A 27,784-nucleotide genomic window follows, 5' to 3' on the forward strand; every position below is an offset into this window, starting at 1 on the left:
CTAACAGGTTCTAGAAAAGAGGAAAAGTTAGAATTGTCGAAAAATGTCTGACAGATCACTGGAACATTATCTAACTCAGAACAGAGATACAAACCATATAATATAATGACATAAACAGAGGAAGTTGTTAACATATTAGACATAATCTCATTGAAGCCAAGAAACGAGTCATAAATACTCATCAGCAACCTAAATAAACAAGAAATGAGTAACATTTAATGGGCCAGCCAGAGGCTTAAGGCCCATGTAGGAATATTCATGCTAAACAAAAAATGAACAGCAGTACAATACTTTTATCCGACTATTGTTTAAAACTGTGAGCAGGCGTCTGCTTTCCCATTGGTCGAGAACACAAGTCTCTGTGCTCAGAGTTACTAGGGAAATGATTCGTGCAAATTGCATTGCAAAGCCTTAAGCATCTAGATAATGGCATTATAAGAAACAAAACAATTTAGCTCATATAAATCATATTAAACAAATGAGGGAGATAATCTGTTTGAAATATTCAGATTTTAAGGAAGGTAATACTAAATGAAATTAGTGTCCAGTATTATCCAGTAAGATTTATGTAAAAAAATCCCCGCTCACAAAATATTTGTTTCTAATATTTCCTCTCACAAAAATATATATAGATGAAAAAACTTAAACTAAATATCAATATAAAAAATCACTTTAGGTAATGTTTTCATTTGAAAAATCAACCAGAGTGCATTGCAGTGCGGAACTGGAATGCAAATATTTAACATTCCCAACTAGACAAATTGGTCCAAACTACTTACGTACAGTAAGAAATGTGTGAAGCATCGACCAGGATAATCTGACCTTAACATTACCTACACAAAATTAAATCTAGAGTGACAATTTTCCTAGTATAATAAAGAGAACAATGAGTGCCCAGAAAATTATATCATGAAGTGTTGAGTTTTCATGGTAAAGACACAAGCAGTGACTGTACCTGCGCCTGGTTGACGCCATAGATAGAGATCCAGGTAAAGTAACCTCCAATAACAAGCGACCAAAAGGTGTGTCTGGTGGTGGGATCCGGGTCGAAGTCGATCAGCTGTGTCCGGCCGCTCTCCGCGTTCCTCGCCCACACCGCGCTGAATCCTCCAACGTCTAAGGTGCCCTTGATGATGATGAATATAATGCTGCCATACATAATGACTGTCTGGAAGAAATCACATAATTGTTATTGTTATGTGTTCTGTTTATCTGTATGCCTGTTTATTTGAATTTATTCTGTTACGGTTATCCCCTGCATAGCAGTGAATTCTGCCCCTTCCTATCACCTTCTACGCCAGTATACTACTCATCTACCACATTCAACATTACGAGCCGCCAGGCATACGTCCGGAAATGTTTTGACCATGGATCAAAACGTTTTCCGAATGGCCACCCCATCACCTTTACTCTGCAGGCTCTTTTTTTTTTTTTTTTTTTTTTTACATGCAAGCATGCTTAAATGTACAATAAAAGGAAACAAATACAACATAGAACAGAACAAAATGACAAAGCACAAACATGAAAAAACAGAAAGGAACAAATGCACTAAACACAAAAACGCCGGGCAGAGGGGCCAACCACAAAACAACAGTAATTACAAACAAAACACAACAATTAAGTTAAACACAGCGGAATACAATACAGAGATAAAACACCAAAACAATATATATACAGAACAAGGCTACCAGCACTGCAAACACACACGGAGAGGCACCAACATAAAACGAAAATAATAATAATAATAACAAGAAAGGAATACAAGTATACAACAAACAAAGAAAAGCACAATGGCAAAACTCGACAAAAAGCATAAACCCAGACCAGGTCACGCCAACAGCCTGAAGGGCACTCAACACCACACAAACAAGCGCACAAACAGCATCATAAAACCATAGAACCACAAAGCATATATAAGAACATGACACCCACAACCAGACACACACACAAACCAAACCCCGGACCGCACAGGAACCGGACACTCACACACAAATAAACCCACAACCACAAACCGGAGCACACAGAAACTGGAAACAAACCCGCCCCACTCACTCACACACACCCGACCTGCACCCCACAACTATGCACACAAATGGAAACAACCCACAACACACAATACACAAAGGAATCATGAGTGAGGAATACATTACTCAGAGACAGGACCATACGTCTCCGCAGCCCAAGGATACTTTCGCTTGTACGCCTTCCAAATCAAATATTCTCTGTCGGTAGGGGAACGATCCCCCTGCCGCCGTGGGCCCTTCATAAACTCGGGAACCTCCAGATCAGGCGGAAACGGCCACTCCTTAAGCTCACCGACGCAAGTCGCATAACGAGGCTGGGGAGCGCAAACCACGTCCTTCGAGGTAGCAGACGACACCAATGAAGCGTACGAGGGCGGCCGAGACGGCCGCGTCGCCGTACGCACAGGAGCAGGGGACAATCGACGAGATGGTAACGCCTTCACCGAGACCGCAGGAGACACTGAAGAGATGTCCGGAGACGGAAGAGGCGTCGAGACCGCAGCCGATGAAACGGGGACCGAGGAAGGGGTTACAGAACCCCCAGAGCGAGCAGCCTTTTTCAACACCATCACCAGGCCACCCCACTCACCACGAACCTCAGCAGTGGGAACCACCCACCACGAAGAACCGGAGCCATCCGACGCAGGCGACGCACCCGAAGCAGGAACCGCAGACACCATATCTGAAGTGAAGGCCGAAACACCGGCACTGGCATCCTCAGGCAAATGCACCTCCGCCGTCACCATAGTATGCAACGCAACCGGAGCCACCCCTCCGTCGCCGGCAGATCCACAAGCGTCGAAGTCGCCAACGTCAGCCCAAGCTGAAGACGAACGCCGGGAATGCTTAGGCTCTGGCCGCACATCATCAGACCAGGAGGCTGACTCAGAGACACGAACAACACAAGCTGGGAGAACCGATGCACGTCGCAGAACGGCAGCATCCTCAACCACCTGGGGCACCAGGCCAGGCACAGGAGGAAGCGCCGGATCCACTCCATCACCCAGTACAGCCGGAACAGACGGCGAGGGTGCAAGGACAGGGTCAGACGCAGCAGAGGACGAACTGGAAGACGGGGGATTCGAGCAGAAGGCAGTCTGAAGAACCCCAGGGACACTAGTCGGAGCAGGACGATCAGCAGGCGACGACACAACCTCCGGTGGAGAGGCGACAACAACAAGGGGTGCACCAGGCAGCGCAACAGGCGACACAGGGGGCACATCCGCGGCTGAAGAGACGTCCACATCCACCAAATCCTCCTCCACAGGAAGTGGCGGAAAATCCTCCTCACTGAAGAGGTTCATGGGTGCAATGGCGGGCGCAGAACAGTCAGCAGCCTGATGGCCCAAGAGGCCACAACGATAACACGTCCTAGGCTGGCGGGCGTAAAACACCCGATGGTCGTAACCCATAAGACGCACAGAGGACGGAATATCTTCCCGGAGCCTCATGCCCAGGGAGTGAATGTTAGTCCTTACACCCTTAAGTGGACTGGAAGACACCACGTTTACCCGCACACTAACCACTACGACAAACCGGCCGAAGTACCGCCGTAGCAGACCCTCCAGAAACTCCAATGGAGCCCAATGCACACTGACGTAAGTGAGGGCACAACTCCGATCAGAGAGTGACACAGTGCCCGCACCATCCGACAGGGGTAATGTCCGCCCCTCGTATCGACGGAGAAAGTCTCGATACGCCAATTCGCAATCTCATTCAGGCCACCAAAGCAGAGTTGTTGACACTGATTAACGAGAAATCTGGAATGTCTGTGGAATAGAGAAAGGTCAGAAGCTGGAACATGAGCATGTATAACAGGCTTATAAGGTTGAGGTTTAGCCGTAGATGATTCGTTGCTAGATTTACAATGAGGGTTGTACTAATTTCTATTGTGTGCCCATAGACCTTACAGTAGCGACAGCAGAGAGAGTAGTTCACATCGAATTCCATACGACGGCTAGTGCAGTCTTATCGGGAATTTGACGTTGGGAAAGGGTCAGGATAAGGATTTGGTATGGGGGGGGGGGGAGGTAGAAAAGAGTACCAACCCTCATTGTCAAGCTAGCAACGAAACACATACGGCCAAACCTCAACCTTATAAGCCTATTATGCATACTAATGATCCAGCTACTGACCTTTCTCTATTCCACAGACTCCTGTATCCTGGAACTGTCTCTACCAACGGTGGAGATTCTGAGTGAAAGGTCGAAGTGAACATCTTGAGGAACACAGCAGTTCTTCAAAGTATACTCCTGAAAGCTGCCGCACCCAAAGTCACCTACACTGGAGAAACCGTCCTCATCACCGACCTCACTACAACCACTCCATACTCGCTCGCCAGAGTCCAGTTGGATTGTTACTTCGTACGTGGAGAAGTCCACGTCACCATAAGGGAGAAATTTTTCCCCATGCTAGAAATTCAACTTCTCCTGGGCAACGACTTGGCTGAACAACGAGATTCCACGAACCTCATTTTATGTAACAAAACCCAGGTATGTGACACTGATTGATCTTCTTATACAGAAGAAGATCCTGTAATGAAGCATGTCGCAGAAGAGGTACCGATAACCAACGAGACAGAGGACATCTCCCAGCCAGTCCTAGTGACTACTCGTGCACAAGCCCCTCAACCACAACCCTCAAGAGCTACAAGGCCTCTAACAGACTATCAACTTGCTGGAGTTCCATAAATTGCAGCAAGCTGATTTATCATTAACTCCCTTGTAATTTCAGGCTCAAACTCAGACTGATTCCATCCCTGATTATTTTTTAAATCATAATCAAATTCTATATCGCAGATTCAGACCCAGAAAGTTAATTAAGGAAAATGATAGGGCTTATGTTGACCAGATGGTAGTTCCTACATCCTTAAGAAAGGACATTATTGATTTGGCACATGGCCCAGTGGGCCATTATGGCATAAATACAACTTGCATGCTTTATTATAGAATTATTATTGGCCAGGCATAGCTCATGACGTGAGCACCTTTGTGAACACCTGCCTTACGGGCAGGTAACCCTAACACTCCAATACCCAAGGCGCCACTGATTCCAATTCCTGTGCCTTCAGAGCCGTTCAACAAACTCATGATAGACTGCGTCGGGTTTCTGCCCCGGACCAGCTCCGGCAACATCTACATCATTACTATCATTTGTTCTACCACCAGGTTCCCTATAGCAGTTTCCATGAAGAAAATTACGGCTGCTACCATTGTTAATCACCTCTTGAAGATCTTTACACAGTACAGATTTCCCAAGGAAATTTAGAGCGATTGTGGCACCAACATCACTAGTGACTTGTTTTAGAAAGCCCTTAATTAAAGAGTTCAACATCATCCAGGTATTGTCTAGCCCTAATCATCCTGCTTCAAAGGGATCTCTAGAACATAGTCGTCAAAAGCTTAAATTACTTTTAAGGAAATTTTGCATTAACACAGAAAAGGATTGGGATAGGCAACCTAGACCTTATTATATGCATTTTCAGAAAACTTCCTTACGAGATTCTCTTGGCGTATCTCCTTATGAGATGCTCTACGGCCGTAAGTGCCGTATCCCCCTAAAAGCATTTAAAGATACCTTGACCTCTAACACCTTCAGTGATTCTCCCTTAATATGTCTCCGTTTCTTAAAAACTTGAGGTACATCCTTGAAAGAGAACGTAAATTTGCCACTGCTAATTTGTTAATATCTTTGAATAAAATGCGAACACATTTTGATCAAGCTACTAAAGTAAGAAAATTCAGTATTGGAGACTTCGTTTTGGCCTACTTTCCTATCCAAAGCTCTCCCTTCCAAAGTAAATTTTCAGGTCCATACCGCATCAAAGAATGTCGGAACAATCATAACTACATTCTAGAGTCACCAGATCGGCGGCGTAAGACACAACTCTGCCACATCAATCTCATTAAGCAGCACCAAGGTAATCCTCAAACTATATTGATGTACGTATCTACATTCACGAATACTTATACTCACAATGACACCTACCCTGCTTCTCCTCCTGACTGCAGTGATGCCAACACAGTGATTTCTAATTTTGAAATCATGAAATGTCTTCCTAACTATTTACAGGATTCCAACAACAGTACTCTTCTTGTTCACCCCTTCTTGACTCATAGTGCTTTGTTTCAAGACCCTTGGCAGGAGTGTACTGTAGTGCGACATGACATCAAGCTACCTCTGGAAACGATGCCAATCCGTCAACCATATTATCATATATATATATATATATATATATATATATATATATATATATATATATATATATATATATATATATCTGAAAACTCACACCCCAGAAGTGACTCGAACCCATACTCCCAGGAGCAACGCAACTGATATGTACAAGACGCCTTAATCCACTTGACCATCACGACCGGACATAATGAGGTGATAGCCGAGGCTATTTGAACCACCCCACCGCCGGCACTCGGATAGTAATCTTGGGCATAGCATTTTACCAAATCACCTCATTCTTTGGGGCACACGTGAGGAACACAAATGCGAACAAGCCTGAATGGTCCCCAGGACAATATGCAACTGAAAACTCACACCCCAGAAGTGACTCGAACCCATACTCCCAGGAGCAACGCAACTGGTATGTACAAGACGCCTTAATCCACTTGACCATCACGACCGGACATAATGAGGTGATAGCCGAGGCTATTTGAACCACCCCACCGCCAGCACTCGGATAGTAATCTTGGGCATAGCATTTTACCAAATCACCTCATTTCAGGCTTGTTCGCATTTGTGTTCCTCACGTGTGCCCTAAAGAATGAGGTGATTTGCTAAAATGCTATGCCCAAGATTACTATCTGAGTGCCGGCAGTGGGGTGGTTCAAATAGCCTCGGCTATCACCTCATTATGTCCGGTCGTGATGGTCAAGTGGATTAAGGCGTCTTGTACATACCAGTTGCGTTGCTCCTGGGAGTATGGGTTCGAGTCACTTCTGGGGTGTGAGTTTTCAGTTGCATATTGTCCTGGGGACCATTCAGGCTTGTTCGCATTTGTGTTCCTCACGTGTGCCCCAAAGAATGAGGTGATTTGGTAAAATGCTATGCCCAAGATTACTATCCGAGTGCCGGCGGTGGGGTGGTTCAAATAGCCTCGGCTATCACCTCATTATGTCCGGTCGTGATGGTCAAGTGGATTAAGGCGTCTTGTACATACCAGTTGCGTTGCTCCTGGGAGTATGGGTTCGAGTCACTTCTGGGGTGTGAGTTTTCAGTTGCATATTGTCCTGGGGACCATTCAGGCTTGTTCGCATATATATATATATATATATATATATATATATATATATATATATATATATATATATATATATATATATATATATATATGTCGTACCTAGTAGCCAGAACGCACTTCTCAGCCTACTATGCAAGGCCTGATTTGCCGAATAAGCCAAGTTTTCCTGAATTAATATATTTTCTCTAATTTTTTTGTTATGAAATGATAAAGCTACCCATTTCATTATGTATGAGGTCAATTTTTTTTATTGGAGTTAAAATTAACGTAGATATATGACCGAACCTAACCAACCCTACCTAACCTATCTTTATAGGTTAGGTTAGGTTAGGTTGCCGAAAAAGATAGGTTAGGTTATGTTAAGTAGGTTAGGTAGTCGAAAAACAATTATTTCATGAAAACTTGGCTTATTAGGCAAATCGGGCCTTGCATAGTAGGCTGAGAAGTGCGTTCTGGCTACTAGGTACGATATATATATATATAGCCACCCCTGCAAGGAGAGACAAAACCTTAGCTGCCTCAGTCATCAAAGCTATAAATGATTTTCCCAGGGAGGACAACCAGGTGCGTCTTCCCACTCGCGCGAGAAACACCCACGGCAGGAAGAGCAACAGTGGCATATCCGAGACATCAAAAATCAGAACATCAGTCACCAAGAAAATAGAAGAAGGAAACACTATTGGCGCAATACGAGTCATCACCAGTGAGGACTCAATTGCCGACAGAGATGCCGCAACAGCTCAAGCCCTAAGGAAGAAACACCCACCCAGGGCTCCGCGTGAGGACGACATTGTACAAGTTGGGGCTACCGGAGCAGAACCTCTCTGGGTGGCTGAATCTGTGGTCCATAAAGCAGCCATGTCCTTCCCTACAGGATCAGCAGGTGGGTTCACAGGACTAAAACCCAACCACCTCAAGCAAATGCTCAACCCTGCACTGGGTGGAACTAACCAGATTCACCAACACATGTCTAGCTGGCAACATACCAGCGTCCATAAGACCTATCTTTTTTGGAGCATCTCTCTGTGCTCTAAAGAAAAAGGATGAAGGGATCAGGCCAATAGCTGTGGGCAATTCTCTCCGGCGTCTCGTCGCAAAGGCAGCTGCAAGAACAGTTAGTGATGCAGCGGCCAACATGCTGAAGCCAAAACAGCTCGAGTTTGGCATTCCACAAGGGTGTGAGGCGGCAGCCCATGCAGCTCGAGCCTTCATCGCCAACATCACAGACGAAAAGGCCCTTATCAAGCTAGATTTCAAAAATGCCTTCAATTTGGTGCGGAGGGATGCTGTACTCCGTGCGGTTCATAGTCATTTCCCTTCCCTCTACCCTTTTGTACATTCATGCTACAGTATGGATCTTAAGCTACTTTTTGGCGAACATGAAATTGACTCGCGAGAAGGCGTCCAACAGGGTGACCCCCTTGCTCCTCTCCTTTTCTGCTTAGTCATCAAACAAGTCACAGAGGTCCTGTCCAGCAAGCTTAACATCTGGTTCTTGGATGATGGTACCCTAGCTGGTTCCCAAGACTCCCTCCTGGAGGACATCATAAAAATCCAGGAGCAAGGTGCAGTTTTAGGCCTCACCCTGAACCCTTCTAAATGTGAAATAATATGTTCCAACCAGGGCAACGTAGAGAGAATAGAGGGTCTTCTGCCAAATATCCATGAAACTAAACCTGAAGACAGCACACTCCTAGGAGCTACCCTGGGGTTGAAAGCCATCGATGAGGTCCTCGATAAGAAAATCGCCGACCTAAAGAGGATGGATGGGAGGATTGAGGATATTGATGCTCATGATGCACTCTACCTCATCACCAGATGTCTGTCCCTCCCCAGGTTAACCTACTTTCTGAGGTGTTCACCATCTTACAGTAGCCAAAAACAAAGGGAGTATGACCGGTTACTGAAATCAATGCTAGAAAAAGCCCTTAACCTCTCATTCGATGACCTACAGTGAAAACAAGCCTCTCTTCCCGTAAGACTTGGGGGCCTCGGAGTTCGAACAGCAACGCAAATCGCTGTTCCAGCCTTCCTGTCCTCCTTATCAGCATCCGACGACCTTGTGAAGGAAATTTTACCTGCCCACTTACATCAGCTGGCAGGTGTACATGATCCCATTGGGCCTCTCGTGCAAGCCAATCACCTCAACCACCATCCCCAAAAGCCCACAGGCAATCCAGCTGGGATGGCCCCATTGTAGACCAAGTTGCTGCAGAGTGCCTGGGTGCTGCAACAACACAACACGACATTGCTCGCCTCACAGCAGTAGCAGCACCACATGCAGGGGATTTCCTGTTAGCAACCCCAATGTCGGCAACTGGCACGCGTCTCACACCACACGCCTTCCGAATTGCTGTGGCCCTCCGCCTTGCTGCCCCAATCCACACCAGATATAGGTGTATTTGCGGCGAGGTGGTGGCTGACAGGTACGGCCACCATGGCCTACTCTGCCAAAGCACAGGGGGATGGCACTCGAGGCACAATGAAGTTAACGACATCATCAAGAGGAGCCTCACCACAGCTGGATGCCCAGCTGAAAGAGAGCCCCGTTACCTAACGCCCCGTAACTCTGATGCTCTTATTGGTCGCCCGGATGGTATCACAGTGAACCCCTGGAAGAATGGCAAGCAGTTGGTATGGGACTACACGTGCGTATCAACCCTGGATAATACCTACATTAACCTGAGTGTTGCACAACCAGGTGGCGCTGCCACCCACAGGGAAGCAGCCAAATCCCGTAAGTATAGAGAACTGGATCACCACTACAATTTTGTCCCCATTGCTTCTGAGACACTCGGCGCCTGGGGTAAAAGTGCTACCAGTTTTTAGAAGGAACTGGGTTCTAGGCTCATTGAAACAACAAGGGACCCAAGAGCTGCAAGCTTTCTTTTCCAGCGCCTCAGTGTGGCGATACAGAGGGGAAATGCTCACTGCATCCAGGGTTCCTGCCCGCCATCTGAGGAGCTGGAGGAACTCGACAACCTATGATAACCATCTTTGTAACCCATATGTAACTCCTTTTTTGTAACAAAGTTCAAATAAAGTAAATATATATGTGTACATACAAAAGAATGGGGGTGGTAGGAGAAGATAATATTAGTGTTCAGTGAGAAACCACAAGGTCTCCTCTGAATACTTTTTATTTTCTTCTCCGAGGCTATGGGTCCCCACATTGGCACCAGAGCTGGTACCCTTACAAATATATATATATATATATATATATATATATATATATATATATATATATATATATATATATATATATATATATATATATGTATATATATATATGTATATATATATATATATATATATATATATATATATATATATATATATATATATATATATATATATATATATATATATATATATATTGTTGGGTTTATTTTATTGCTGTTATTCCTCGGTGAGCAACCGTATCAGTACTTATCCTGGCAAGGTCGCCAATGTTGGGGTTTTACTTGTTGTTATTCCTCGGGTGAGCAACAGTTATGCTCAAGGTCACTCACCGTAGCCCTGCGGGTCTTCACTCTATCCTCGCGGCGCCACTGTACACCAGGAGTGTATCCCAGTCAATCCCAACCGGCCTCTGATTGAGAAGGAGTGGGAACACAACTCGTTCACTTAACTGTTATGTGCCCGCCCCAACAATAGAGCTTTACTATTAACCATAAGGTCGCCAACTGGTGTTTTCGGTGTCCAGTAACACGTCAGTGGATTTGTTGAGTTGTGGTAACCGATGGCAAGGACACACTCAATAGATCAGGATATCAGGCATGTATTTACTTCTGTCACTCTTTGCTTTCAGGTATATATAGCCACAAGATAAATGGAGGGGATGATATAAACACAAGTGTATTTTGTATTTTACTTAAAACTCATTCAAAGGCATCACAAGGTCATATCAATAAACAATCAGCTGATCCAGGCGGGAGTCGTTCGTTCTCACGTATAATATGCACTCACTAAGTCGGCAACACTCCCCCTCTCGTCACTGTCAGAATCAGCTGGGCGCCTTCCCCCGCGCGAATGTTTATTGCTTGTGTCTCTGGCGTCACACGTGCTGTTTCTTTAAGTTCTCAAAGATCACTAGAAGTTCGAACACTCGATATTTGCGACAATAGCACGTATTACTTCCCTACACTGATCTTGGGCTCAAACAAATATTTATATTAAATGTGACAATAGTTCACTGCCACAGTATTACACACTGCCCTTCATTTAAATGATAACTTATGAAGTGTTTGACACTGTAGTTCTCAGTATTTCCTTTCGTGGGCTATAACACAATTAATCACTGCACTCATTAATTATTATTCAATGCACGAACATAGACATATATAATATATAGATAAATCAGACATCGATAAATGGTAATAAAATAGTTACTGGGCACATAGCCTAACTTCCAAATACTGGCATAATATTATATATTTTATCTCATTATATTTATCACATTAAAGTCTCATGCAAGACATTCTCAACACGGAAAGTTCATCAATTAATCCGGGTGCCTGTACACACCAATAATAATATATATATGTATCGTGAGTACTCTTGACAGTACTACTCTGCACACTGGTGCCTCACTGCGACATAGGTGAGCCTTGCTCACGACATACAAAATCCTCAGTCTAAATAATATAGCTGAATAATATAGCTAACTAAAGGGGAATTGGGAGGGAAACTAGAACCACCTACTTCCACCTATCCTCCGATGAGAGTTGAGTTGTAGCTCCTGGTCCTGGCTCCTGCCTTGTGTCGGGAACACCCCCACACACACACGTTGTCGTGTCCTCCAGGAACTCAAACAATGTCCCACCGTAAGCGCGTCGTCTCCGTGCCTTCTCCCAGCAGGTCCGTGCTCCTCCTCGACTTCTTGTAGGGTTGGAGTCGGTCTCCCGACCGTCGACTTCTCCCAGCTACGGCTGCCCGCCTACTTCTCGGCTGCAGTCGTTCGGATTCCCAACTAGTTCTCTTCTTCCTCTGCTACCCGGTGGCTCTGTTCAGCCACTACGCCATCACGAATGGATGAACTGCCTCAGACGTCGCATACGTCACTGCACAGACTTCACTTCTTCTTTCACAGTACCTGTCCTGGAGCACTTGTTGCTCAATAACCGTCGATTCCCTCTCTGGTTCAACACATGAACGAAGGAAGACCTCACAGAGTACTGGCAGACTTCAGGTGACGCGTAAAATCCACGGGAGCGGGAAACAACTGTCAAACTGACAGGACCAATCTTTGCACGTCCAGCCTCCTTGACGTGTCGTGTCTGACTGATGGCACCAACGCGGCGCGCTGACCGGACCCCCCTTCCTTCGTGACGTCACATTCGCCACGGGAGGTTTTCATTGGCTCCCTGTGCCACATTGCTGTCGGTGACCAATCCGATGTCACTGACGTCACACAGTTTTGGCGGGGAAACAGGAGAGCCAGTGCCATCTTGGCTTCCTAAAGGGCCTAAACCACAGGCCAGAATACTATTGTTTTATAAATTTCTCGGCACTCCGAGAACACTCCACTCTCCCCCATATATCAAATTGATGCCTGCGACGTAGAGAACGCTTGGGAAAAGTGGACATGACTCTTACTGCAGGCGTGGGAGAAATATAAGGGGGGGAACACCGTCACATACCCCTCCCCTTAAAATAAGAGTCATGTCTGGTTAGTGTATACGGGACAGGGGATCTGCTACTACGTTGTCCTTCCCCTTGATGTGCTTGATTTCCAGCCGGTACTCTTGCAGTAACAACGCCCACCTCGTCAGACGCTGGTTGGAGTTCTTCATTTTGTACAAAAAGGTGAGAGGGTTGTGATCTGTGAACACCAGAACAGGTCTCGCCCCTCCTCCCACGTACACATCGAAATGTTTCAGGGCCATAACTAGCGCCAATGCCTCTTTCTCAACGGTACTATAGGCCCGCTGGTATTTCACAAACTTCTTCGAGTAGAACGCTACTGGCCTATGTACCCCACTCCTCTCTTGAGCCAACATGGCCCCTATCCCAACTTCGTTGGCGTCCACGTACAGGATGAATCCGGCTGAGAAATCTGGGGATATTAATACCGGGGCCTCCGTCAACAATTTCTTGGTCTTTTCAAAAGACTCTTGGCAGGCCTCTCCCCATCTCCATAGTACATTCTTGGAGAGTAGCTCGGTTAGGGGATGCGCTACAGTGGAGAAATTCCTGCAGAACCCACGATAGTACCCTATCATCCCTAGGTACCTTAGCAACTCTTTACGCGTTCTGGGCACGGGGTATTCCTTAATGGCTGATACTTTGTGATCAACAGGGGTGACTTCACCTTGGCCGATGACAGAACCAAGGTACTCTAAGTGGGCCTTCCCAAACTCGCTCTTTGCCAAATTTACAGTCAAGTTAGCCTCCTCTAGCCTTCTAAACAATTCCTTGAGTCTCTCCAGGTGCGTCTTCCAATCGTCGGCGTACACGACGATGTCATCGATGTATACTGTGCAGCCTGTGGCACCTCTTAACAACTCATTCATCATGCGCTGGAAACAGCTGCCGCTGTTTTTCATTCCAAAGGGCAACACCTTGTATTGGTACAGCCCGTCAGGAGTTGCGAAAGCTGATATTTTCCTGGCCTCAGGAGTCAAAGAGATCTGGTAGTACCCCTTGAGCAGATCGACCTTGGATACGTACCTTGCACTGCCCACCTGGTCAATGCAATCGCTCACTCTTGGCATAGGGTGAGAATCTGCCACTGTGATGGAGTTCACCCTCCTGTAATCTGTACAAAAGCGGAAGGTGCCGTCGCTTTTCCTCACCAACAAGTATGGGGAACTCCACTCACTTTTACTGGGCTCCGCAAGGTCGTTCTCAAGGAGATACTCCACCTCCTTTCTCATCAGCTCCCGCTTCTCCGGGCTTACCCTATATGCGCTCTGCTTGACGGGCCTGGCGTCCCTCACCTCTACCTCGTGCGTTACACTCTTGTGTCGTCGGGGCGCGTCGGTAAAGAGGGAGGCATTCTTCCTCAGTAGGTTCGTCAGGTCCGCGCTCTGTTGCCCTTCCAGATGTAGTAGCTTGTTCTCGATCTTCGCCAGACTCTCAGTGTTGGTGAGACGGGTGCCATCCGCCCTGGACCACTTTCCTTCCTCCTCCGGGAGTTCTTGGTCCACCTGCACGCACAGAACCGTCCTCTGCTGGGGTTCTCGGGTCACCGTTCCGTCCTGCCTGGCGGCTCCTCCTTCCACAGGGAAGAAAGGTTTCAGGCGGTCTACGTGACACACCTGTTTCTTGCGGGGTCTATCCGGCTCCCAATTTCATATGATACAGGACCCAACCGCTGCAGCACCTGGTATGGTCCCTCGAACCGCGACTCGGTCACCCTACCTTTACCCGGCAGCAAAATCATCACCTGGGACCCGACCTGGAACTCCCTCTGCGTAGCTCTTTTGTCGTACCACTCCGACATCTTACGCTGCGCCTCCTTCAGATGTTTCCCAGCTAGTTCCTTTGCTAGAGTGAGACACTCTTTGAACTTTTGGACATATTCATTCACCGTTCCCACGGTCACTCCCAGTGTCCATTGTTCCTTCAGCATGGACAGCATGGTGGACGCACACATGATCGTCATCAGGTAGGTATTCCCTCGCTTCGTCCTTGGCAACGGACCCACCCTGTCGACCAACAGACGCTCGGATGCAGGCCCAAACGCCGGAACAGGGGTCAATGGGGCCTTCGGTATAGCGGATTGGCTCTTCCCTGCCCTCTGGCACGGTAAGCACGTCTTACAATAACGCCTCACCTCGGCGTCCATACCTGGCCAGTAAAAGTGTTCCCTGATTTTTCGCAGCGTCTTGGTCACCCCCAGGTGACCTGCAGAGTCCACGGAGTGCGATAGGCCCAACACAGCCGCTCTGCACTGGGCCGGCAACACTACCTGGTGCCTTGTACTTAGAGACTCTTCTCCGGCCTCCATCCTCACAGGCCTCCACTGTCTCATCAGCATTCCGTCCTGTATGTAAAAATGGGTAGCCTTCTCAGGACCAACACGTCCTCCTTTGGCTTCACGAATCAATTCGGGGAACTCCATCTGCTGCAACTCTTCAAGACGAGTGCGGTCTACCCCTAGAGAACTGGTGAGGGTCACCTGCAACTCACCATTCGGGCTGCTTTCGCCCTCCGCTCGTTCTCCGGGTCCTATGAAGAGGTGATCGATTCCCAGGCTGTTGGACGTCTCCTCAGCCCCATCAGATCCACAACCTCCTTGTTCTTCGCGCAGTCTCGGCATCACAGCACAAACTAGGAACGCCACCAGGGCGATTTCCTTCTCATCCCCACAGGCGTCTAACACTCCGCCCGTCTCCTTGTATTGCTCTAGGCACTCCTCGCCTTTCACGAGATTCGGAAGGACATATCCTCCACATGCGTCATTTCCCAAGATGACCTGTGCCTCCATCTTGGGCATTGATGCACAGACCCCCACCACAAGGGTCTGGCAGCCATAATCAGAAGTCAGAGTCACCTGGTGTAGGGGCATCCTCACTGGGCCTCCCACAGTGGTCACACTAGCCACCCCCACACTGGTACTCTCGTAACCCTCGGGGAACAGGGTTTCACTCACCAGGGTAAAATCGGCCCCAGTGTCTCTTAATATCTTCACCGGGATGGGGTCTGCGTCACCCATCCTTACGGTTCCCTGACACACGAATGGGTGAACTCTCTTCTCCCCACTCAGTACGGGTTCATCCCGCACCCTCTCGGTCATCTGGTCCTCGAACCTCACTAAAGCAACGTTCCCCCGCTGCTTAGGGCGTCTGCATTCCCGCGCGACGTGTCCGAGTATTCCGCAATTGTAACAGTGTACCTTCCTCGTCGGAGACCATCCGCCACTGCTCGTCTTAGCACTGCCTCCAGAGGCCGTCGCTCCCTGTGTCTTTCTCGCACCATTTGTCGACTCCTTTGTTGCAGCAACAGCTCCTGAGCTCTCAGCTTGGTACTTCTTTATCGGCTCCACAGCACCCTTCGATCCTCTGTTGTCCCAACTTGAGAGGTGGGACTTGGGAGAACTCGCTCCTGTCCTCCACCTATCCGTCCTCCTATAATTCCTACTGTTTCCGGAGTATACGGGTGGTCGGTGCTGTCCCTCTCGGCGTGGGCGTAAGGCTTCTTCTAGCATGTCGGCTCTATCGGCTGCAGCCCTCAGGTCCTTTATGTCCGCCTCCTTTACTCTCACCCTGATCTCAGGAGAGAGCACGGATATAAACTTTTCCATGACCATTAGCCCCTTGACCTCTTCAACCGACCTTGCTCCTTCAGAGTCCAGCCACTTAAGGAACTTTCTCTCCATGTCCCTCGCCGTCTCCGCATACGATTTTCCTGGCGAACGGGTACATTCCCTAAACCTCTTCCTGTAACATTCCCGCGTGAGCTTGAAAGAATGGAGCACAGCTCTCTTTACCGCATCGTAGTTGGTGCTTGGAAGTCGAGCATATTGTAGGCTTCACGAGCTTCACCGGTGAGCCTACCCTGAACAAGCTCCGCCCTCGGCCACCTCTTCAAAGCCGCAACCCTTTCGAAGTGGTCGAAGAAACCTTCGGCTTCGTCTGGTACAAAGACCGGCAGGTCTCGCTCCCTCACTCGACGGTCTTCTCGCTGTGGCGGAGCAGGGGGAGCTATCCCTAGTTCAGCTCGCCTCAGCTCCACATCCCTGTTAGCTTCTATCTCCTGTTGTCTCATTCTAGCTTCTAGCTCGTCCTTGCGCAGCTGTGCTTCTCGCTCTTGTTCTTCCCTGCGCAGCTGTGCTTCTCGCTCTTCATGCTTCAACTGTGCTTCTGCTTCTCGCTCTTCTTTGCGCTGCTGTGCTTCTCGCTCCTCACGCTTCAGCTGTGCTTCTGCTTCTCGCTCTTCTTTGCGTTGCTGTGCCTCTTCTCTCCTCAGCTGCGCTTCTCACTCTTCATGCTTCAGCTGTGCTTCTCGCTCTTCACGCTTCAGCTGTGCTTCCAGCTGCAGCTTCATTATCTCCAGCTTAACGCTGTGCCTGCTGCCGCTGGATCCCCTGCTGCTTCCACCAATGCTCAGGTGTTCTCCCACACTGGCAGGTGTTTGTGGCCGTTTCTCTCCCAAAGCTTCGTCTCGTGCCCTGAGCTGTGCCATTATCTCCAGTCTTCTTTCTCCCACTCTGGCAGACCTCAGCTTTATCCCGAAATGGTCTGCTATTGCCTGTAACTGTGCCTTGGTGCACTCCTCCAGCACCTGTTCATCTCTAGTGTCAATGAATCTTGTTACTTTATCATCCTCCATCTTGTGCTATGAGTGATAACCTGATACCTGATACTTAATACCACTGCCAAGTACCACAACTGCAACCTTTATTTCGATCGTGATCCTGGCAAGATCGCCAATGTTGTTTTTTTTTTATTGCTGTTATTCCTCGGTGAGCAACTTTATCAGTACTTATCCTGGCAAGGTCGCCAATGTTGGGGTTTTACTTGTTGTTATTCCTCGGGTGAGCAACAGTTATGCTCAAGGTCACTCACCGTAGCCCTGCGGGTCTTCTCTCTATCCTCGCGGCGCCACTGTACGCCAGGAGGGTATCCCAGTCAATCCCAACCGGCCTCTGATTGAGGAGTGGGAACACAACTCGTTCACTTAACTGTTATGTGCCCGCCCCAACAATAGAGCTTTACTATTAACCATAAGGTCGCCAACTGGTGTTTTCGGTGTCCAGTAACACGTCAGTGGATTTGTTGAGTTGTGGTAACCGATGGCAAGGACACACTCAATAGATCAGGATATCAGGCAGGTATTTACTTCTGTCACTCTTTGCTTTCAGGTATATATAGCCACAAGATAAATGGAGGGGATGATATAAACACAAGTGTATTTTGTATTTTACTTAAAACTCATTCAAAGGCATCACAAGGTCATATCAATAAACAATCAGCTGATCCAGGCGGGAGTCATTCGTTCCCACGTATAATATGCACTCACTAAGTCGGCAACACTCCCCCTCTCGTCACTGTCAGAATCAGCTGGGCGCCTTCCCCCGTGCGAATGTTTATTGCTTGTTTCTCTGGCGTCACGCGCGCTGTTTCTTTAAGTTCTCAAAGATCACTAGAAGTTCGAACACTCGATATTTGCGACAATAGCTCGTATTACTTCGCTACACTGATCTTGGGCTTAAACAAATATTTATATTAAATGTGACAATAGTTCACTGCCACAGTATTACACACTGCCCTTCATTTAAATGATAACTTATGAAGTGATTGACACTGTAGTTCTCAGTATTTCCTTTCGTGGGCTATAACACAATTAATCACTGCACTCATTAATTATTATTCAATGTACGAACATAGACATATATAATATATAGATAAATCAGACATCGATAAATGGTAATAAAATAGTAACTGGGCACATAGCCTAACTTCCAAATACTGGCATAATATTATATATTTTATCTCATTATATTTATCAGATTAAAGTCTCATGCAAGACATTCTCAACACGGAAAGTTCATCAATTAATCCGGGTGCCTGTACACACCAGTAATAATATATATATGTATCGTGAGTACTCTTGATAGTACTACTCTGCACACTGGTGCCTCACTGTGACATAGGTGAGCCTTGCTCACGACATACAAAATCCTCAGTCTAAATAATATAGCTGAATAATATAGCTAACTAAAGGGGAATTGGGAGGGAAACTAGAACCACCTACTTCCACCTATCCTCCGATGAGAGTTGAGTTGTAGCTCCTGGTCCTGGCTCCTGCCTTGTGTCGGGAACACCCCCACACACACACGTTGTCGTGTCCTCCAGGAACTCAAACAATGTCCCACCGTAAGCGCGTCGTCTCCGTGCCTTCTCCCAGCAGGTCCGTGCTCCTCCTTGACTTCTTGTAGGGTTGGAGTCGGTCTCCCGGCCGTCGACTTCTCCCAGCTACGGCTGCCCGCCTACTTCTTGGCTGCAGTCGTTCGGATTCCCAACTAGTTCTCTTCTTCCTCTGCTACCCGGTGGCTCTGTTCAGCCACTACGCCGTCACGGATGGATGAACTGCCTCAGACGTCGCATACGTCACTGCACAGACTTCACTTCTTCTTTCACAGTACCTGTGAAAGAAGGTGTGAGTTTTCATTCGCATATAGTCCTGGGGACCATTCAGGCTTGTTCGCATTTGTGTTCCTCACGTGTGCCCCAAAGAATGAGGTGATTTGGTGAAATGCTATGCCCAAGATTACCATCCGAGTTGCCGTCGGGGAAGTGGCTCAAATAGCCTCGGCTATCACTTCCTTTTGACGGCCGTGATGGTCAAGCGGATTAAGGCGCCCTGTAGTTACCAGTTGCGTTGCTTCTGGGAGTATGGGTTCGAGTCACTTCTGGGGTGTGAGTTTTCATTCGCATATAGTCCTGGGGACCATTCAGGCTTGTTCGCATTTGTGTTCCTCACGTGTGCCCCAAAGAATGAGGTGATTTGGTGAAATGCTATGCCCAAGATTACCATCCGAGTTGCCGTCGGGGAAGTGGCTCAAATAGCCTCGGCTATCACTTCCTTTTGACGGCTGTGATGGTCAAGCGGATTAAGGCGCCCTGTAGTTACCAGTTGCGTTGCTTCTGGGAGTATGGGTTCGAGTCACTTCTGGGGTGTGAGTTTTCATTCATATATATATATATATATATATATATATATATATATATATATATATATATATATATATATATATATATATATATATATATATATATATATATGTCGTACCTAGTAGCCAGAACGCACTTCTCAGCCTACTATGCGAGGCCCAATTTGCCTAATAAGCCAAGTTTTCATGAATTAATTGTTTTTCGACTACCTAACCTACCTAACCTAACCTAACCTAACTTTTTCGGCTACCTAACCAAACCTAACCTATAAAGATATAGGTTATAAATATAAATATATATATATATATATATATATATATATATATATATATATATATATATATATATATATATATATATATATATATATTTATATATGTATATATTAGTATATTTTGGTAGCAGTCTTTCCTGTAGACATATATTATTAAATATGACCGAAAAAGTAAGATTAATAATTCTAACACGAATTTTCTCAATCTTTCGTACATTACGCTTCACTGTTGGAGGTAAATAAAAAATCACTTCTCCAAAATTCATTTTTATTTCTAGTCTGACGCGACACGGGCGCGTTTCGTAAAACTTATTACATTTTCAAAGACTTCACAAATACACAACTGATTAGGACTTGCGTTTCCCTGATTTTATATCTACATTTGAGTGAGGTGGGAAGGGTGATGTGGCATTACATTTGAGTGAGGTGGGAAGGGTGATGTGGCATTACATTTGAGTGAGGTGGGAAGGGTGATGTGGCATTAACACAAGACAGAACACTAGGGGATATTAATAGGGTATTAAACGTATCAACACAAGACAGAACAGAAACAATGGGTATTGAATAGAAGTGTTTGTAGAAAGCCTATTGGTCCATATTTCTTGATGCTTCTATATTGGAGCGGAGTCTTGAGGTGGGTAGAATATAGTTGTGCAATAATTGGCTGTTGATTGCTGGTGTTGACTTCTTGATGTGTAGTGCCTCGCAAACGTCAAGCCGCCTGCTATCGCTGTATCTATCGATGATTTCTGTGTTGTTTACTAGGATTTCTCTGGCGATGGTTTGGTTATGGGAAGAGATTATATGTTCCTTAATGGAGCCCTGTTGTTTATGCATCGTTAAACGCCTAGAAAGAGATGTTGTTGTCTTGCCTATATACTGGGTTTTTTGGAGCTTACAGTCCCCAAGTGGGCATTTGAAGGCATAGACGACGTTAGTCTCTTTTAAAGCGTTCTGTTTTGTGTCTGGAGAGTTTCTCATGAGTAGGCTGGCCGTTTTTCTGGTTTTATAGTAAATCGTCAGTTGTATCCTCTGATTTTTGTCTGTAGGGATAACGTTTCTATTAACAATATCTTTCAGGACCCTTTCCTCTGTTTTATGAGCTGTGGAAAAGAGGTTCCTGTAAAATAGTCTAATAGGGGGTATAGGTGTTGTGTTAGTTGTCTCTTCGGAGGTTGCATGGCTTTTCACTTTCCTTCTTATGATGTCTTCGATGAAACCATTGGAGAAGCCGTTATTGACTAGGACCTGCCTTACCCTACAGAGTTCTTCGTCGACTTGCTTCCATTCTGAGCTGTGGCTGAGAGCACGGTCGACGTATGCGTTAACAACACTCCTCTTGTACCTGTCAGGGCAGTCGCTGTTGGCATTTAGGCACATTCCTATGTTTGTTTCCTTTGTGTAGACTGCAGTGTGGAAACCTCCGCCCTTTTCCATGACTGTTACATCTAGAAAAGGCAGCTTCCCATCCTTTTCCGTCTCGTAAGTGAAACGCAGCACGGAACTCTGCTCAAATGCCTCCTTCAGCTCCTGCAGATGTCTGACATCAGGTACCTGTGTAAAAATGTCGTCAACATACCTGCAGTATATGGCCGGTTTCAAGTTCATGTCGACTAAGACTTTTTGCTCGATGGTACCCATGTAGAAGTTTGCAAACAGGACACCTAGGGGAGAACCCATGGCGACCCCATCTACTTGCTTATACATGTGCCCATCCGGGCTCAAGAAGGGTGCCTCTTTAGTACAAGCTTGGAGTAGTTTCCTCAGAATACTTTCTGGCATGTCAAGAGGAGTACAGGCTGGATCACGATACACTCTGTCGGCTATCATTCCGATTGTCTCGTCCACAGGTACGTTGGTAAACAGCGATTCTACGTCCAACGAGGCTCTTATCCCTGTGGCCCGTGCGCCCCGCAGTAAGTCCACAAATTCCTTTGGAGACTTCAGGCTGAAGGCGCAAGGAACATAAGGAGTCAGCAGGCCGTTGAGTCGCTTCGCCAGTCTGTACGTGGGTGTGGGTATCTGGCTAATGATTGGCCGAAGTGGGTTTCCAGGCTTGTGCGTCTTGACATTTCCATACGCATATCCAGGTTTATATTCCCCAATGATCTTTGGCAGGTGGAGTCCGGATTTCTTGGCGTTCACAGTTTCGATCAGTTTGTTGACCTTTGCTTTTAATTCGGTTGTAGTGTCCTTCGTTACCCTTTGGAACTTAGTTTGGTCAGAGAGTATGATGTTCATTTTCGCCAGATATTCGTCTTTTTTAAGAATGACATATATTGGCGACTTGTCACCTCTCCTGACAACTATCTCCTTGTTCTCACGAAGGCTTTTAGCTGCCGCTTTAAGCTCGGGGGACAGTATGGTGCTTCTGTAGTTGCCTCGATTCTTTCCTCCTTCTGCAATAAGTTCTGCTTGTAAGGTATCTTTGGTAGTGACCTTGTTTTGTGTCTCGAGGTCGAATATGTCGTCCAACAGAATTTCCAACTCTACTTTCCGGGCCATTTCACTCGGTCTGGACATAACATGACAGTTTATGCCCAGATTTAGGAGAGTGACTTGGTCCTCAGTGAGGTTAATTCCTGCAAGGTTCAGGAAGCCATCTCTTGGTCGTGGAATTGCCATAGGTCCTCCATATAATGTTGTTAGTTTCTTGATAATCCTTGTTTCAGTGCTGAGGTGATGTTGGTCTGTGAGGATGTCGAGGTGTTGTTCAATGCGGGTACGGATACTATGGTCGATGTTGCTATTTCTCCACTCGTTTGTAGCATGAAGTAGTTGCGTTTTGTTGTCTTTGATTTCATTCTCTGCCTTGTATATCTGATCACGAATCAGATCCTGGCGATATTTTATCGTGAAGGCTTGATTCCTTGCTGCTGGGTCGTACACTTTAACATTAGTATATTTTGGTAGCAGTCTTTCCTGTAGACATATATTATTAAATATGACCGAAAAAGTAAGATTAATAATTCTAACACGAATTTTCTCAATCTTTCGTACATTAAGCTTCACTGTTGGAGGTAAATCAAAAATCACTTCTCCAAAATTAATTTTTATTTCTAGTCTGACGCGACACGGGCGCGTTTCGTAAAACTTATTACATTTTCAAAGACTTCACAAATACACAACTGATTAGGACTTGCGTTTCCCTGATTTTATATCTACATTTGAGTGAGGTGGGAAGGGTGATGTGGCATTACATTTGAGTGAGGTGGGAAGGGTGATGTGGCATTACATTTGAGTGAGGTGGGAAGGGTGATGTGGCATTAACACAAGACAGAACACTAGGGGATATTAATAGGGTATTAAAAGTATCAACACAAGACAGAACAGAAACAATGGGTATTGAATAGAAGTGTTTGTAGAAAGCCTATTGGTCCATATTTCTTGATGCTTCTATATTGGAGCGGAGTCTTGAGGTGAGTAGAATATAGTTGTGCAATAATTGGCTGTTGATTGCTGGTGTTGACTTCTTGATGTGTAGTGCCTCGCAAACGTCAAGCCGCCTGCTATCGCTGTATCTATCGATGATTTCTGTGTTGTTTACTAGGATTTCTCTGGCGATGGTTTGGTTATGGGAAGAGATTATATGTTCCTTAATGGAGCCCTGTTGTTTATGCATCGTTAAACGCCTAGAAAGAGATGTTGTTGTCTTGCCTATATACTGGGTTTTTTGGAGCTTACAGTCCCCAAGTGGGCATTTGAAGGCATAGACGACGTTAGTCTCTTTTAAAGTGTTCTGTTTTGTGTCTGGAGAGTTTCTCATGAGTAGGCTGGCCGTTTTTCTGGTTTTATAGTAAATCGTCAGTTGTATCCTCTGATTTTTGTCTGTAGGGATAACGTTTCTATTAACAATATCTTTCAGGACCCTTTCCTCTGTTTTATGAGCTGTGGAAAAGAAGTTCCTGTAAAATAGTCTAATAGGGGGTATAGGTGTTGTGTTAGTTGTCTCTTCGGAGGTTGCATGGCTTTTCACTTTCCTTCTTATGATGTCTTCGATGAAACCATTGAAAATGAACATCATACTCTCTGACCAAACTAAGTTCCAAAGGGTAACGAAGGACACTACCGCCGAATTAAAAGCAAAGGTCAACAAACTGATCGAAACTGTGAACGCCAAGAAATCCGGACTCCACCTGCCAAAGATCATTGGGGAATATAAACCTGGATATGCGTATGGAAATGTCAAGACGCACAAGCCTGGAAACCCACTTCGGCCAATCATTAGCCAGATACCCACACCCACGTACAGACTGGCGAAGCGACTCAACGGCCTGCTGACTCCTTATGTTCCTTGCGCCTTCAGCCTGAAGTCTCCAAAGGAATTTGTGGACTTACTGCGGGGCGCACGGGCCACAGGGATAAGAGCCTCGTTGGACGTAGAATCGCTGTTTACCAACGTACCTGTGGACGAGACAATCGGAATGATAGCCGACAGAGTGTATCGTGATCCAGCCTGTACTCCTCTTGACATGCCAGAAAGTATTCTGAGGAAACTACTCCAAGCTTGTACTAAAGAGGCACCCTTCTTGAGCCCGGATGGGCATATGTATAAGCAAGTAGATGGGGTCGCCATGGGTTCTCCCCTAGGTGTCCTGTTTGCAAACTTCTACATGGGTACCATCGAGCAAAAAGTCTTAGTCGACATGAACTTGAAACCGGCCATATACTGCAGGTATGTTGACGACATTTTTACACAGGTACCTGATGTCAGACATCTGCAGGAGCTGAAGGAGGCATTTGAGCAGAGTTCCGTGCTGCGTTTCACTTACGAGACGGAAAAGGATGGGAAGCTGCCTTTTCTAGATGTAACAGTCATGGAAAAGGGCGGAGGTTTCCACACTGCAGTCTACACAAAGGAAACAAACATAGGAATGTGCCTAAATGCCAACAGCGACTGCCCTGACAGGTACAAGAGGAGTGTTGTTAACGCATACGTCGACCGTGCTCTCAGCCACAGCTCAGAATGGAAGCAAGTCGACGAAGAACTCTGTAGGGTAAGGCAGGTCCTAGTCAATAACGGCTTCTCCAATGGTTTCATCGAAGACATCATAAGAAGGAAAGTGAAAAGCCATGCAACCTCCGAAGAGACAACTAACACAACACCTATACCCCCTATTAGACTATTTTACAGGAACTTCTTTTCCACAGCTCATAAAACAGAGGAAAGGGTCCTGAAAGATATTGTTAATAGAAACGTTATCCCTACAGACAAAAATCAGAGGATACAACTGACGATTTACTATAAAACCAGAAAAACGGCCAGCCTACTCATGAGAAACTCTCCAGACACAAAACAGAACGCTTTAAAAGAGACTAACGTCGTCTATGCCTTCAAATGCCCACTTGGGGACTGTAAGCTCCAAAAAACCCAGTATATAGGCAAGACAACAACATCTCTTTCTAGGCGTTTAACGATGCATAAACAACAGGGCTCCATTAAGGAACATATAATCTCTTCCCGTAACCAAACCATCGCCAGAGAAATCCTAGTAAACAACACAGAAATCATCGATAGATACAGCGATAGCAGGCGGCTTGACGTTTGCGAGGCACTACACATCAAGAAGTCAACACCAGCAATCAACAGCCAATTATTGCACAACTATATTCTACCCACCTCAAGACTCCGCTCCAATATAGAAGCATCAAGAAATATGGACCAATAGGCTTTCTACAAACACTTCTATTCAATACCCATTGTTTCTGTTCTGTCTTGTGTTGATACTTTTAATACCCTATTAATATCCCCTAGTGTTCTGTCTTGTGTTAATGCCACATCACCCTTCCCACCTCACTCAAATGTAATGCCACATCACCCTTCCCACCTCACTCAAATGTAATGCCACATCACCCTTCCCACCTCACTCAAATGTAGATATAAAATCAGGGAAACGCAAGTCCTAATCAGTTGTGTATTTGTGAAGTCTTTGAAAATGTAATAAGTTTTACGAAACGCGCCCGTGTCGCGTCAGACTAGAAATAAAAATGAATTTTGGAGAAGTGATTTTTGATTTACCTCCAACAGTGAAGCGTAATGTACGAAAGATTGAGAAAATTCGTGTTAGAATTATTAATCTTACTTTTTCGGTCATATTTAATAATATATGTATATATATATACATATATATACATATATATATATATACATATATATATATATATATATATATATATATATATATATATATATATATATATATATATATATATATAAATATATATATATATATATATATATATATATATATATATATATATATATATATATATATATATATTATATCACTGAAAAAGTAAGATTAATAATTCTAACGTGAATTTTCTCGATCTTTCTTATGTTTCTTTTCACTGTTGATGGTAAATGAAAAATCAATTCTCCAAAATTCATTTTTATTTCTAGTCTGATGCGACCTGCCTTACCCTACAGAGTTCTTCGACGACTTGCTTCCATTCTGAGCTGTGGCTGAGAGGACGGTCGACATATGCGTTAACAACACTCCTCTTGTACCTATCTGGGCAGTCGCTTTTGGCATTTAGGCACATTCCTATGTTCGTTTCTTTGGTCTTACTCTGTAGGGTAAGGCAGGTCCTAGTCAACAACGGCTTCTCCAATGGTTTCATCGAAGACATCATACGAAGGAAACTGAAACGCCATGCAACCTCTGAAGAGACAACCAACACAACACCTATACCCTCTATTAGACTATTTTACAGGAACTTCTTTTCCACAGCTCATAAAACGGAGGAAAGGGTCCTGAAAGATATTGTTAATAGAAACGTTATCCCTACAGACAAAAATCAGAGGATACAACTGACGATTTACTATAAAACCAGAAAAACGGCCAGCCTACTCATGAGAAACTCTCCAGACACAAAACAGAACGCTTTAAAAGAGACTAACGTCGTCTATGCCTTCAAATGCCCTCTTGGGGACTGTAAGCTCCAAAAAAAACAGTATATAGGCAAGACAACAACATCTCTTTCTAGGCGTTTAACGATGCATAAGCAACAGGGCTCCATTAATTAAGGAACATATTATCTCTTCCCACAACCAAACCATCGCCAGAGAAATCCTAGTAAACAACACAGAAATCATCGATAGACACAGCGATAGCAGGCGGCTTGACGTTTGCAAGGCATTACACATCAAGAAGTCAACGCCAGCAATCAACAGCCAATTAATGCACTACTATATTCTACCCACCTCAAAACTCCGCTCCAATATAGAAGCATCAAGAAATATGGACCAATAGGCTTTCTACAATCACTTCTATTCAATACCCATTGTTTCATGTTCTGGCTTGTGTTGATGAAATTAATACCTTATTAAATACCACCTCACCCCATCCACCTCACTCAAATGTAGATATAAACAAAATCGGAGATGTGTAAGTTCTATTCAGTTGTGTATGTGTTAACTAAAGTCTTTGAAAATGTAATAAGTTTTAGGAAACGCGCTCAAGTGTCGCGTCAGACTAGAAATAAAAATGAATTTTGGAGAATTAATTTTTGAATTACCACCAACAGTGAAAAGAAATGTACGAAAGATTGAGAAAATTCGTGTTAGAATTATTAATCTTACTTTTTCGGTCATATTTAATAATAT

At 45.4% G+C, this 27,784-nt stretch overlaps 1 protein-coding gene across 1 annotated transcript in view; it reads right to left on the reverse strand.

Annotated features, from left to right (window-relative positions):
- LOC138371024 (sodium-coupled monocarboxylate transporter 1-like) overlaps positions 1-27,784 on the reverse strand; it is a 102,393-nt gene that overhangs the window by 35,390 nt on the left and 39,219 nt on the right. The window contains exon 5 of the mRNA XM_069335664.1: positions 956-1,168. Coding sequence (XP_069191765.1) covers positions 956-1,168 — 213 coding nt within the window. The remainder of the gene's footprint in view (positions 1-955; positions 1,169-27,784) is intronic.

Source organism: Procambarus clarkii, chromosome 34, assembly GCF_040958095.1.
Source record: "Procambarus clarkii isolate CNS0578487 chromosome 34, FALCON_Pclarkii_2.0, whole genome shotgun sequence".
Taxonomy (NCBI): Eukaryota; Metazoa; Arthropoda; class Malacostraca; order Decapoda; family Cambaridae; genus Procambarus; species Procambarus clarkii.